We start from the raw sequence: 15,302 nt of genomic DNA on the forward strand, positions 1-15,302 counted from the left end.
TCGATGACTACTATGTGCAGCGTACATCTGACATCTCGATTTTAATCCCCACAAGAACTCGGTGATAAAGGCGTTATTCCCATTCCACAGATGAGGAATCTGCGGTTGCAGGGAGTTCGAACCTAATGGCGACCTAAGCCACGTGTTTTTAAAAAAACGTCATGTTGTCTCAGCAGGAATAAAGTATGACGTTTCTTTTTTCTAAACTATCAGTATACGTCAAATTTCCCAGTAAATAGTCCCAGGATAACCCGGCGCCTGGACCACGCCCACAAATGCCAATCAGGCAAAGTGGCGGCCGCGCATCAGGGCTAAACCCGGCCAGGCCCCGCCCCCTACCCGGCCCAGCCCCGCCCCACACCATCACAAACTGGCACACCTTCGCGCCTGCGCAGACTGGACATGCGTTTGGAGGAAACTGCGCCGGCGCTCGTTGGGAAAGTTGTTTCTACCCGGAGGACACCTCTTTTCTCCACGGCGACTGAACGAGGACTGTTTCCGGGTCGAAGGGTTTGCTTCCGGAGAGCGGGAAGGCTGAAACGCGGTGGCTAAACTGGATCCTAATTTACAAGGTTCTCGGTGGAGAAGGCTGTAGCCATGAACAGGTCAGTTCAGGTGGGGACTGCTGAGCTTGGAAACTTGTCCCTCCTGGTTGTTGGCGGGACGAAACAAGTGGATTACTCGACTTCCAGAGGAAGCCAAGGAAGGCCCGGGTGCTGACCCTAGGACTTTCCCGGGCTGGGAGGGTCTGCCGCTGATGGAAGAAAGGCCGCTAGGTTGGGAGAGGGATACGGATAATGATAATCCCTCGCGTTCCTCCGGAGCTCTGTCACTGTTCTGCGGTTTCGCGGAACGTTTTTCGCTGCTGGGGTGGGCGGGGTGGGAGGCGGCGCGGCATTCGAGATGCTCGACATCACAAAGCCAGTCAGCGAGGCGACTGGGAAGCGCATCGCAGACTTTCGGATTACCAGTTCCAGCGATCAGTTCTTCCTGTGACCCTGACACTGCGCTAGCCGCCTGCGACACACGGTTTATTCAAGGTTCTTGGCCTCGGGGTGGTCGGGGTGTCGTGGAGACGATCAAGCAGATCGGGCAGTTTTCTACTGCCACGTGGGAAAGGAAACGAAGCGATTCAGTCTCCCTGCTACGGGAGGTATCAGGAAAACCTCTCGAAGGAGGTAACTTGCTAGTTGGGCTTTGAATAATAGTAGCTGACATTGAGTCCCTTAAGCACTTTGTGTCGTCAGCTCATCTTCGTAACAATCCTGTGAGGCTAGGTACTCTTTTCATAGATAACACGGGGGTTAAAAGAGGTTAAGAAACCTGGTCAAAGTGGGGAAACTATTAATAATAAATAGAACCAAGTTGGCAGCCTGTCGGGAAGCGTTTCAATGAGTAAGTGTTCACCAGGCGGACCAAGGGGGCAAATGTCCGCCTCTAAAAGAAGCAATGTGTACAGAGATGTAAGGATATGAAAGTGCGTGCTTTGTGTAGGTCAAATGTATGTTTGTATGGGGTGATGTTTGTAGCTGAATACAAGCGTGAACCGGTAGGCTGAGGGCAGATTGTAAAAACCCTGGTAGGAAATTGGGACTTGATTCTGTAGGCCAGAGGTAGCTACCTATCTGAAGGTTTTAAGTGGAGAAGCGTATTAGATTTTTCTTTTTTAAACACAGGTCTCTTAATTCACACAGTTTATTTGATAGACCTTGGGCTGAGAATGACAGGAGATCTTGAAGCATTGTGACTACAAAGTGCTGAGACAGGAGACATCCGTATTGTATCCTAGAGAGAAATAACTCGAAATACTGTTTTCTCCAGTTTGCTAGAATTCTTTTTTTACGTAGCCTCCCATCTCACCAGTTAAATAAAGCAATACATTTCTTCATGGTTTCCATGGTTTGAAGTATTTTGGAAACCACAGAAAATCCTTTATAAGAGATATAGTCCAGCAATTTTAGGGAACTCCTCATTCCAACTGAGGAAAAATTTACCTTCATGAAGCAGTTATCTAAAACAGTAATATAGATTCCAAGTGTTGAAATAATTGCAAAGGAGAAAATAACAGTGAGTGCTGTAAAGTCTTAAAGAAGTCTGTGCAGGTAAAATGGAAGCAGGACTTTGAGGGATAAGTAGGATTTGGAGCCAGAGGGCACTGTCAACAAAAAAAGCAAAGACATGGCTACGGGAATGATCTGTACCTTGACTGACTTGGGTCCTTTGCTCCAGTCCTGATGATGGAGTTCTCTGCAAATGCTACATTCTCGTTTCATTCATGTGGGCTTGATTATGCTCTTTTAGGAGTGGCTTTGGAGAGATGTTATCCCCTGTGATCCGGGAGGCAGAGGTGACACGGACTGCACGGAAACAGAGCGCTCAAAAAAGAGTTTTAAGTATCCTTTGCATTTTAAGCATCATTATAAAAATTGCAGAGTGTTTGGGATCAGGACTGTAGAATTTTCTTTTTATGAGAGGCATTAAACACTAGCTATAATCATAAAATGCTGCAGAAATTATTTTTTTGACTCCCCAGGTAATGTTATTTGGTAAATATAATGCTGAAATTCAATGAGATTAGATTTATGTTTTCCTGAAAATAAGGGTGCTCGATTTTACTGCTGGTATATTGTAGTTAGCTTTTGTGGAGGTTAGATAGCCTTTTTACATTTGAAATCTAAGAACTCTTAGTGTAATGTGTAGTAATCTTAAGACATATCTGAGAAAGTAAATGATGGAATTATTTACTCTTTGCATAGGAAAAAATGGTAGCCATAAAATACCTGGTCCTTTAAAAATGTATCACGTATTTTGTATAGTGTAGATGTGGATAATTCTAACTTCAATGGTGTCTTTTCTACATGGAAAACTTTTCTTAACTTCCTATAGTTCGGGCATCCCAAGATGAAATTTTTGCTAATACTACACCAAGAAACCAGGTTCTCCCTCGAACTCCCAGCTCATTTCGACCGCCTTGTAAGATTTTTTAAAGCATGTAGTAATAATAATAATGATAATAGTAATAATAACAGCTAACACTTAGACACATAATAAATATATTTGGTTGAAACATCAGTAATTAAGAATAAATAATAATGATTGCATTTACTATTTGTTGAACTCCTACCATGTGTAAGGCACTAATTTACATGCACGATAACTGGGACATAGGTATTATCTCTATTTTGCCAAAACTGAAAGTGAAACTATGAAGTTAATTAAAGCTGATAACATAATTATGTAAGTAATAGAACCAAAATTTAAATAATGATTTACTTACTCCAAAACTCGTGCCCTCTATTCTATACTGCCTCCTCAATGTGCTATTTTATAAAATTAAAATACAAAGAATATATTGACTCATTAGTGTCCTTTTTTACTGCTCAGTTATGTTATAATGAAAGCATATCTATTTGTAGTAAAATTTTTCCTGATGGGCTCAGTAATACAAAAATAAGTTAATTTTCATATCATAGAAATGTTAATATTAACATATTTATTTGATTAGAATCTAAATAATTGAAAACTGAAAATTATTTGTTCTTCATATTGTTTGTTTGTTCTGTTTTCATGATCAATGCTCATGCACTCTGGATGAGTTTTTTACTAACCTCTTATTTGTAGTTACTCCACCAAACCGAAGCTTACTCAGGCAGCCAGATATTTCCAGCATTCTTGGAACGGGAGTGAGGTCTCCCCGGTTTACACAGTCTTCAGTGTTCTTGGGAAATCTGTCTATGGTATGTAGAAAAATGGGGCTGAAATTTTCTCCCTTTTTGTGAAAGTATCCTATGACACTCTTTAAGAATCACTGTGGTACGATACTTAAAATAGCAGAAGAAATGTCACGTAAACTGTGAGGTAGAATGACTTGACTTAGGTGTTTAAATACTCTATAGAAAAAAAAGAATTGGATCTCACTGAGAAGAAAACAGAAGAGTTTTATTGGAATAGTAGAGTATTATGACACATTTAGTTCCAAAAACAATATAAAAATGATTTTTCGGTGTTTGGTTTTGTGCTTATTAAAAAGGCACGGAAGTTTGTTTTTACATGCACTTGAAATTGTCTAAATTAGATGTTTTCTGAAGAGTGGTTTTGCATGTTAAGCCTCTCTTTGTCTTAGAAGGTTAAGTCAATCTTTAATATATTATCATATTGTGGATTTTTAGTGTTAATATCTAATAATGATCTAGTCATTGAACAATTTTACTCTGCTTATGAAACTGGTTTATTTTGGCAAGGTTTATCTTGTGCTTAAAAGTATGCGTGAATTGACTGCCCCTGGGTTTAAGCAAGAGATGATGATTTTTATTATTTACTGCTTCAGAATTGCAAGATTAATAGTAAAGTTGTTACTCTCTTAAAGGATGAAAGAGTATGTATTAATTATTATAAAACATTTGGAAATTACTTTGTAGTCCAAGGTATATTTTCGATTTGTTTTGCTAGTTTTAATATTGGTTGTAAGTGGTGGTCTTGGATATTTAGGTTTCCCTGAAGGAATAAAATTACTTGCGACATTAATTTTGCCAGATGTCCATCTACTAAGATTTGATTGTGGAGCAAAGTATTTTTCTGATTGTAAAATGCCATTGCTGTGTAAGATTTTTCAGTTTTATTCTTTTATTAATGATAATGATAAATACCCAGAAGGGAGTGAACTATTAATCATTCTAACAGCTGAAGCTAAGTTCTCCCCAGCCTATAGTTACTACCTCATGAATATATAGGGTACTAGCACCCATGTTTAGCATTTTTTCTTGGGGAGACTGATTTAAAGACACATTTTTGTTGTTACTCATACCTGAATTTGAAAGGTGAATTTTAAAAAACTTTTTATTATGGATATTTTAAATATGTCGAAAAATAGAAGAATAGAATAAGCCGCCATGTGCACATTACAGAGTTTCAACAGTTATCAACATGTATGGCTGACCTTGTTTCATCTAAACCCACAGCATTTCCCCTATATTACTTTACAACGCCCAGACTTCATAACCATTTTATCCAGAAATACTTATGGACCTCTGAGACATAAGGACACTTTCTGTAACGTAAGCACAGTACAGACATGTTTCATTTTATTGTGCTTCGCAGATAATGCCTTTTTTTTTTTTTTTTTTTTACAAATTGATGGCAAGACTCCACCAGCAAAAAAATTATGACTTGCTGAAGGCCCAAATGATGGTTAGCATTTTTTAACAATAAAGTATTTTTTAATTAAGGTATATACATTGTTTTTTAGACATAATGCTATTACACATTTAGTAGACTATAGTACAGTGTAAACATAACTTTTTTTTAAATTAAAGTTTATTGGGGTGACAATGGTTAGTAAAGTTACATAGGTTTCAGGTGTACAATTCTGTAACACATTATTTGTATATCATGCTGTGTGTTTACTACCGAGAGTTAATTCTCCTTCCACCACCATATATTTGATCACGTTTACCCTTACCTACCACCTCCCTCCCCCCTTACCCTCTGGTAACCACTAAATTATTTGTGTTTATGAGTTTCTGTTTCTTTGTCTTGTCCTTTTTTGTTTTCAGTTTTATATCCCTCATATCAGTGAAATTATACGGTTCTCAAACATAACCTTTATATGTACTGGGAAACCAAAAAATGCCTGTGACTTGCTTGACTGCTCTGTTCGCTTTATTGCAGCAGTACCTCTGAGGTATGCCTGTACTATTAGCACATCTAAGCTTCCCTGTTCACACACAGACTGATTCCTGTATCATTTCACATATCCATTGTATATTTTTTGTTATATATTTAAGTGTCACATTTCCTCAGTTGTGTCAAATTTTTTCGTTCGTTGATTCAAATCAGGAACCAAGTAAGATCAACACACTGTATTAACTTGATAAGTCTCTTAAGTCTTTTAATCCCTAAGTTTCTCCCTCATCATCTGTTTTTTTTTTTTGTTTTGTTCTGTTTTGGTTTTTTAAGGAGGGTGCAGCTCACAGTGGCCCAAGCAGGGATCAAACTGGCAACTTTGGTGTTACCAGCACCACGCTCGAAACAACTGAGCTAACCGGCCCCCCGTCATCATTTTTTAAAAAAATTTTATTGGGGAATATTGGGGGACAGTGTGTTTCTCCAGGGCCCATCAGCTCCAAGTAGTCTTTCGATCTAGTTGTAGAGGGGCAGCTCACTGGCCCATGTGGGAATCGAACCAGCAACCCTGTTATTAAGGGCTCACACTCTAACCAACTGAGCCATCAGCTGCCCCGTCATCTGTTTGTTTTTGTTTTTTTTTAATTGCCACTTATTTGATGAAGAAACTGGGTTATTTGTCCAGTGCAATTTCCCCAAAGTGAAGAATTGATGTGAACTTAGAGCAGTAGGACCTCCTTACTTATCACTGTCAGCTTAAATATTACAAAATACGATCTTTATTGACTTTTTTTAAAAGTAGGGAGTAGTACAAAGAGAACAATCAAAAAAGCCATACTTTCTTAACAAAATAGCCCCTCTTGAAAATGGAAAACACATATATAAGGTTTAAAAAAATAGTGTTAATATGTTTATTCACTCAATGGTACTGGCTTCATTCTTCTTCTGTATCTTCCTTTTTTATTAGGTAACTAACCTGGATGACAGCAATTGGACTGCGGCATTCTCAGCACAGCGTGCAGGCCTCTTCACAAACACTGAGCCCCATAGTGTAACAGAGGACGTAACTCTCAGTGCTGTGATGTTACGTGAGGATGATCCTGGAGAAGCTGGTAAGATGACTTGGAACTTTGTACCAAACTAGCTTGTCATTTACTAAGGTCAAGGAAACTATCTCCTCCTATTCCTGGGTGTCATCATTAATTTTGTTGTTGTTGTTAAGCTAATTTGTTATGGGAATGGCTAAGCCATTTGATGTAGTAGCTCTAGGAGGTTAGAACTTCACCTTAGTTCCCAGTTGGAGCAGCATCCTGCCATTTTATCTCTCAGTGTAAACAACAGCCTATTAGGTGATTAGACAAGTCTGTAATATTTTTATTCTTTTCATATTTGTGCTGTTGAAAGAGCTCCTCTTTTTCTTTAGGTTTAGTTTTTATTTAACATTGTTGACATGTTTTGCTTTGGCCTAGATGCTGATGCTTTTTTTTTTTCACATAGTATTTTGACCTTTCTAGTTTTAGCTTGGTTATTACCATTCCCCTTTGGGGGGAAAAATTGACTATAGTGTGTCTCTACCTAAACATTGTTCCGTAGGTTTCTCATCATTTTATCAATATCATAAGTTAACATGTATGAGTGCTATATATTGGAGATTAACCCCTTATCAGGTATGTGGTTTGTAAATATTTTCTCTCATTCCGTAGGATGTCTTTTCATTTTGTTGATTGTTTCTATTGCTGTGCAGAACTTTTTAGTTTGATGTAGTCCCACTTGTTGATTTTTGTTTTTGTTGCTTTTCGTATCATATCCAAAAAAGTATTGCCAAAACCAATGTCAAGAAGCTTTTTCCCTATATTTTTTCCTAGACGTTTGACTTTATTAGGTCTCATGTATAAGATACCTTTTAATCATTTTTAATCATTTTTATGAGTGGTATAAGATAGGGGTCCAATTTTATTTTCCTGCATGTGGATATCCAGTTTTCCCAACATCATTTTTTGAAAAGACTATCCTTTCCCCTTTGAATATTTTGGCTCCCTTGTCAAGTATTAGTTGACCATATATGTGGGAGTTTTTTTCTGGAGTTTCTATTCTGTTCCATTGGTCTATATGTCTGTTTTTATGTGAGTACCATATTGTTTTGCTTACTATAGGCTTTGTAGTATAGTTTGAAATCAGGAGATGTGATGCCTCCAGCTTTTTTTTTTTTTTTTTTAAATGAGGGCGCAGCTCACAGTGGCCCATGTGGGGATTGAACCGGCAACCTTGGTGCTACCAGCACCATGCTGTAACCAACTGAGCTAACCGGCCACCCCAAACTTTGTTCTTCTTTCTCAGGATTGCTTTGACTGTCCTGAGTTTTAGTTTTGCAAGATGAAGAGTTCTGTGGATGGATGGTGATGGTAGCACAACAGTGTGAATGTATTTAATGCCACTGAACTGTACACTTAAAAATGGGTACAATGGTAGATTTTATGTGTATTTTACCACAACATTTTTTTGAAAAAATGCGGCAGTAGACAAGGACTCACAGCTATGTTTTTAAGTTTTCAAACAAATACCTAGAAGTACATCACTTAATGTTTTTTGTTCCTTTTCTTTTTGATGTGTTCTAGCATCCATGAGTATGTTTTCTGATTTCCTGCAATCTTTTTTGAAGCACTCTTCAACTACAGTTTTTGACCTTGTAGAAGAATATGAAAACATTTGTAGTGGTCAGGTAAGTTAATTCACTCCATGGTTGGTCAAACTTCAGTACTCTGGTTTTTTTTGAACAGCATCAACCTGTGAATTTCCGTACTGTATTTAAGGGAGATGTTTTGGATATAGTGGCAGGGGTGGTGTGGTTAGGAGGTCAGCCAGAATAGCTCTGTTTTTTACATATTGAGGGTCCATATAAGGTTTATTTGGGGGACAAAGGGATCCTGCTGCTGTAAAAAAGGAAAATCCAAAATATAAAAAGAACCCTTAAAAGTCAACATAAGAAAATGTACAATCCAACTACAAAATGGACAAAACATGTTAATAGGTGCCTCATCAGAGAAGATACACAAATGGCAAATAAGTTTGTGGAAAGATGTTCAACATTAGGGAATTGCAAATTAAACAGTGACATGCCACTGTACACCTATTAGAATGACAAAAATCTAAAACACAAACACCACCAAATGCTGGCGAGGATGGGAGCCTCCGGAACTCTCATTCTCATTTATTGCTGATGGGAATGCAGAATGGTACAGCCACTTTGGAACACAGTTTCTCAGTGTCTTACAAAACTAAGAATGCGAGCCAACATTCATTCGTACTCTTTAGTATTTACTCAAATGAATTGAAAACTTATGTTTATACAAAAACCTGCATATAGATGTTTAGAGCAGCTTTATTCATAATTGGCTAAACTTGCAAGCAACCAAGTGTCCTTCAGTAAGTGAATGAATAAGTAAACTGTGGTATATCCAAACAGTGGAATATTATTCAGCCCTAAAAAGAAATAAGTGCCATGAAGAGACAAGGATGAACCCTAGATGCATATTACTAAATGAAAAAGCCGATCTGAAAAGGTTACACGTCTTGTGAATCCAACTATGTGACACACTGGAAAAGGCAAAACTTGGAGACAGTGAAAAGACCAGTGGTTGCCAGGGATTCGGGGGAGTGGAAGGATGAAAAATGGAACACAGCAGATTTTTAAGGAGTGAAATTATTCTGTGTGGTATTGTAATGGATACATATTATACATTTGTCAAACTTACAGAATGTACAACACCAAGAGTGAACCCTTATGTAAACTATGGAATCAGGATAATAGTGACGTGTCAGTGTAGGTTCACTGATTATAACAGGTGTACTGTGCTGGTGCTGGATATTGGTGGTAGGGGGTGAGGTTGTGCGGATGTGGGCAAAGAGTAACGGGAACGCTCTGTGCTTCCCATTCAGTTTTGCTGTGAACCTAAAACTGTTCTAAAAATTCTGTTAAAAGTAAAAGGGCTTTAAGAAACTGTTGCATTCAAGAATAATTGAAATAATAGCCAAGATTTTTTTGAGCGTTTAATATTGTTTCAGTAATCAGTCTCTGAATTGTCCATTATAAAAAGCAGTGGCTTCATTAACAGAAGCAATAATAATCACTTAGTGAATCACTGGAGTTAGGATTCCAATAGAGAATTTAATAAAGGAATGAGAGTACAGATAATACTTTTATTAAATACTGACCTTAAAACAGAAGTAACATTACTTTGTGAATACTTTTTAAAGAGAGGGAAAACCTGTTGTGATTCTTCAAGTTCTGAATGAGAATAATCCTGTTTCTTAATTCCCTTTGATAAAATAAGGAGGTACTATTCATAACCTTTGAGAAAGGTTTACAGTACCCTGGCTCCTTAAACCTTCTGATAAACAGTTTGTGTGTGTTTCAGGGAGAACATTCATACCTTTCATTAGATTTTCACACATGCCTCAGTTCCAAAAAGGTTAAGAACCAGTGTTTTAGAACAAGGAGGGACTTTGAAGTCTTGGTTAGACATGACAATGTTTTAGTGCGTATCTTAGGAAAATAATTTTCTTAATTTGTTGTATGGTATCAATTTTTCAAACATAATTTGAAGATGTCTTATTTTTAATTTTCATTGGTACTCTGTTGGTTTGTGTTGTGATTTTGTCAAGTATAGGTTAGATTTAGCTTATCTTCTGATTAAGGAAAATGTACCCAAGGCTGTTGTTGAGTCTGAAGAAATCTAGAGTATGTTAAACTTTTAGATATGTACTTACATAAACACACATTACTTCAAATTAGGGCCATTTCCAGTGGGAATGTTATATTACATTCAGTTAAAAAAGACAGTAGATAGGCAGGAAAAATTTGTAATACAAATATGTACATGTAATTTGTTTTAGTACAATCTACTTGAAAAATACAAAGTTGTTACTCAAAATTATAGAAACCCTTACATCTGTGTTTGTAATTCAGGTGAATATACTGGGTAAAATAGTGAGCCGAGCAACACCTGGACTCCAAAAGTTTTCAAAAACAGCCAGTATGCTTTGGCTTCTTCAACAGGAGATGGTTACGTGGAGGCTGCTGGCGTCTTTGTATAGGTAAAGTTGTGTAGGAGTTGTAAATGAAATACGCACAAGGTACCAAACCAATAGGCACATTAATTTAAAAGTTAGAGTAAGATGTGTTTGGAAATAGATTCTGCTATTTTTGATGTCTATCGTTTCTAATGCCTTAGTTGTGAGGAGTGAGTTAGGGAGGAAGGGAATATCAGGTCAAAAAGCTGGTAGCTACCACAAATTAGATATGTATAAAGATTTAAGGAAAGCATTAAAAATACTGCAATACTTAGGAGAGGATAGATTAAGAAAAACTGAAAGATAGAGTTTTTGTAATGTGCACGTTTGAAAGAAGTTTACCAAATTATCCTTCTCTAAGATGCTCAGTGGTTTCGACTCTCATTCTGTTGCTTTCTCATTCTTGAAAGAATATCATATTTTATTTTTGTCATGTGAAACATATTAAAAAGTTAAGTGTGTGCATTAGGAGGTGGATGTTAAAGACTTTGTAGTGTGTATTTTTAATAAATACCAGTTTTGTTTAGGAGTCAATATCAGACTCAGAAGGCATTTACCACTGTATCTTGTTTTTAAAGCATGATGGCTAAGTTAATGAAACTCATTTTTTAGAATGTACGTTTGTGCATAAATATAGCTTAAAAGGTGATTTTACATCTTTATGTGAAATAAGACTTTTTTGTTGTGTTATTTTTCTTCAGAGACAGGATACAGTCTGCTTTAGAAGATGAAAATATGTTTGCAGTTACTGTAAGTTTTATAAGCATTTATATTTTATAAATGCTTAAAAATTAAAATGTTTATAGTAATTGATTTTTGACCCTCCATCTTGAGTTTTTTCATTTTTTAAATTTTACAAGTAAATAAAAGATACAATAAAAGCTAAATAATCATATAGTGATTTATATTATAGAGTAAAAGGTAAAAGTCCTCTTTACCTCTCTTACTGTTCAGTCTAACAATTTGGTATTGTATCCTGCCAGACATTTTTGTGTGCATCTTTATATATACATATACTCAAACAGTTTGGTTTTTTGTGTGGGATTTTGTTGTTGTTGTTTTTTAAGATAAAATGAGAATGTCACTGTGAAATGCTTGGTTAAACCTTGTAACTGGCCACCATGATGCTCTAGAGAGCTCTTCCTTTAGACAAAAGGCCCTCAAAGGCAAAGAAAGGTGTTCTTCACTGTCTTTTAAATCAAACATTGAATTTTTAGGGAATTTAAGGGGGTTGTCCTTCAGACTGCTCAGCAGAAACTGGGGGCTTATTTTTTATGTAATCTGGGTTAAATGATACAGGATTCAGTGGCTTGGTTCCTAGCAAGGATGTTAGTCAGGTTGTTAAATCGTGCAGACTCAGCAGCCCTGGAATGTCTTTCTTTCCAAAGAGACTCCAAGCAGAGAGAAGATAGAGCCTAAAAGGAAGGAGTCCCCTGACTGTCTCATTCTGTAAATGGTCTCCCCAAATTTTTCTGTTCTTTCTCCCAGCAGACTCAGGGAACCCAGCCACTTTGCCCCCTTTCAAGAGCCAGTACCTTTTATTTATTTATTTTATTTACTTTATTTTATTAATTTTATTTTATTCAGAATCATTTTCAAGCACTGTAACTCCAACCTGCCAAAAGCCAAACCCAATTTTGTCTTCCACTGGATGGCACGATAGCCAGCTTTCCAAGGAAACTGAACATTCTCTAAACTGGCACCTCTCAAATGATTCTGTGCACAAGTCACCTGGGGATCTTGTTAAAATGTAGAGTCTAATTCAGTAGGTTTGGGGCGGGGCCTAAGTTCTGCATTTTAAACAAGCTCCCAGGTGATACTGATGCTATTGTTCTATATACTACACTTGGAGTAGCAATGGTCTAGACCAGGGCTGTCCAAACTTTTTTCAACGTATTTCACCAAGGGCCATATGCGGTAAAATACACAAACACCTAGGCCACTCACTCGAGGTGAAGTACGTATTGCCTCACCTGGTTTATTTAAGTAAACTAAATATATTTTTGGAATTTGCTGCGGGCCAATAAAAACTGGATTGCAGGCCGCAGTTGGCCCGCGGGCCGCAGTTTGGACACCCCTGGTCTAGACCCTGTCTCTGTCTCATCTCCAACATTTAATCCATCAAATCTTGTTGACTCTTATCTCTTGAGTCTCAGCTCTAACAACTCATCTCTGTGTTGCCACCACTAACTAACTGGAGCCATCATCATTTTTTGCAGGGATTATGACAGTAGCTTTCATCTAGTCTCCTCGGCTCTATACACACATATGGTTTGTTTTTTTAATATATAGTATGATTTCATTTATACAATATACTGAGAGGTTTTTCATTCATCAATATTTTTTAGTTTTTTAATGTGTTTATTTGTTTATCTTATTTTTTCATAGTATACCAGAGAATAAATGTACCATAATTTTTTCAGACATTCAACCGGACATTTTTAGGTTGTAGTATTTTTGGTGTAGCAATCAATGATGCAGTGAACATTCTTCATACTTATTTACGTATTTGAGTATTTCATATATTTCTGGAAGTGAAATTGTTGGGTCAAAGTTTGACAGCGATTGTCATATACCTTCCTAATAGAATGTACGAGTTTGCACACTCACAGTTTGTGAAAATGTTACTCTGATATCAATCATTTGAATTTACCAGTTGGACGGAAGGTACCTCATTGTTTTCATAGGCATATTATTGACCATTCATAAGGTAGAGCGTTTTTCATTCTTAAACATTTATTATATGAATTCTATATTCATATTTTTTGCTTGTTTTTTAATTAATTCTTTACTCATATGTTAAATATTCTCATTTCTGTCACTTATCTTTCAACTTGTTTAAGGGGTCTTTATGAAGCAGGTATTTTCATAGCTAACTGATCACATCTGTCATGTTTTCTTTAGTTATTCATTCACTATCTTCTGTCTTTTTAAGGAAGGCCTTACTTACCTATTTACAAAATATTCTCCAATGTTTTCTTCTAAATCTGAATCTTATTTTCTATATAACAAGCCCTTGAATTCATCTGGAGTAAGTTTGTCTAGAAAGAGATTTAGGTAGAAAGAGATTTAACTTTTTTCGTGTGGATATCCATTTATCCAAGCACCATTTATCAAACAAATATATTTATCCTATTCATACATGGATCTTCTCTGGTTAATGATTTATATGTAAAGCTACATTTAGCCATCTTTTGGAAATCTTTTATTAGCTCCAGTAAGTTTTCCACTTATTTTATTGGGTTTTCTGTATTGGCAATATTTATTGGGTTTTCTGTATTGGCAATAATCTATAAATAGTGAGTTTCCCTAATCCTTTATACTCTCTTATTTCCTTTACTTACCTTATTCCATTGACTTGGAGCACCCATACAATTATATCAGTAATAGTATGAATTTTTTTTGTGTTCTTGCCTTTCATTAATTTACTGTAGATTAAGGGTTTTTTTTTTTTTTTCCTTCTAACCCGCTAAGAGTTGGGACAGATATTGAATATAGTCAAATATTTTTTTTTAGCTTCTATAGCTGCATATCTGCTTTAATGTATTAATGTAATAGCTTGCATTAACAGTTTTCTTAATGTTGAATTATCCTCAAATAGAATAAACTCTTGAGTCATAATGTATTCCTAAATATACTAAGTTTTCTTAGCTTATATTTTGTTTAGAACTTTCCCAAACATATTTTCTTTTTTGTGTGTGACTTACCCTCATCCAGTTTTGGTGTCTAGAATTGTGCTAGCTCTCCAGAACAAGTTCATAAATCTTCCATTATCTTTTTGTGCTCTGTTTGAGGAATTACCTGTCCTTTGATGGCTTGATAAAAATATGCCTTTAAACCAATAAAGACAAGATAATCTTTTGGGGCTTAGTTACTTTTTATTTTCTGATTACGAAAATAATTCATATTTGAAGCAACTTTAGTGAAAAATAGGAGAAAATAAGTATATATTTTTATAATAAATGATTTCAGCCACACATCTATTAATCTGCTTTTTCACCTAAAATATTTTATTATCCCTTCAGTCTTTTAATTTATTTATTCTACAAATACTTATTTCCTTCCAACCAAGTTATGTGCACATCTAGGAAGATTATTTATCTTACATTTGGCTATTTATTGAACTTATTAGTTTTAATAGTTCTCCATTGATTGTCTTTGTTTTTTGGTAGGCAATCCTATTATCTACAAATAGTGACGACTTTGACAATTTTTCTATACTTAATACTACTTAGGGTTTTTTCCTAGTTTTATATACTAACTAGAACTTTCAAAGTAAAGTTGAATAATTGCAGGAATTGTTATTCTTTTTACCTTCTGGGTTTTAAAAGGAGTGTCTCTCTGTACTGTTAAATATAATATTTGCAATAGGCTTTAGGTAGATAGTCTGTTATGTTAGCAAAACATTCTTCTGTTTGTAATCTATCAGATGACATTTTGACATCTATCCAGGTGTTCATGTGGCTTTTCTCTTTGAATCCTCAAATAAGATGGATTCATTGATTCAGTCACCATATATTATCCTTTTAATATACTGCTTAATATTATTTGCTAATATTTTCGTCAAGTTGTCTTTTAAAGTCAGTCTTAAGAGCCTTGGATTGTTAATT

At 36.0% G+C, this 15,302-nt stretch overlaps 1 protein-coding gene across 2 annotated transcripts in view; it reads left to right on the forward strand.

Annotated features, from left to right (window-relative positions):
* Positions 1–393: 393 nt before the first annotated feature.
* NUP107 (nucleoporin 107) overlaps positions 394–15,302 on the forward strand; it is a 41,435-nt gene continuing 26,526 nt past the window's right edge. The window contains exons 1-8 of one of the 2 annotated variants that reach the window (XM_081061033.1): positions 394–605; positions 2,302–2,393; positions 2,887–2,973; positions 3,622–3,737; positions 6,590–6,734; positions 8,238–8,341; positions 10,589–10,716; positions 11,394–11,442. In XM_081061033.1, the coding sequence (XP_080917159.1) occupies positions 598–605; positions 2,302–2,393; positions 2,887–2,973; positions 3,622–3,737; positions 6,590–6,734; positions 8,238–8,341; positions 10,589–10,716; positions 11,394–11,442 (729 nt within the window). In that variant the 5' untranslated portion in view covers positions 394–597. The remainder of the gene's footprint in view (positions 606–2,301; positions 2,394–2,886; positions 2,974–3,621; positions 3,738–6,589; positions 6,735–8,237; positions 8,342–10,588; positions 10,717–11,393; positions 11,443–15,302) is intronic. The other variant, XM_081061032.1, reaches the window with a different exon arrangement.

This window comes from Rhinolophus hipposideros (assembly GCF_964194185.1).
Source record: "Rhinolophus hipposideros genome assembly, chromosome: 9".
In the NCBI taxonomy this organism is placed as follows: Eukaryota; Metazoa; Chordata; class Mammalia; order Chiroptera; family Rhinolophidae; genus Rhinolophus; species Rhinolophus hipposideros.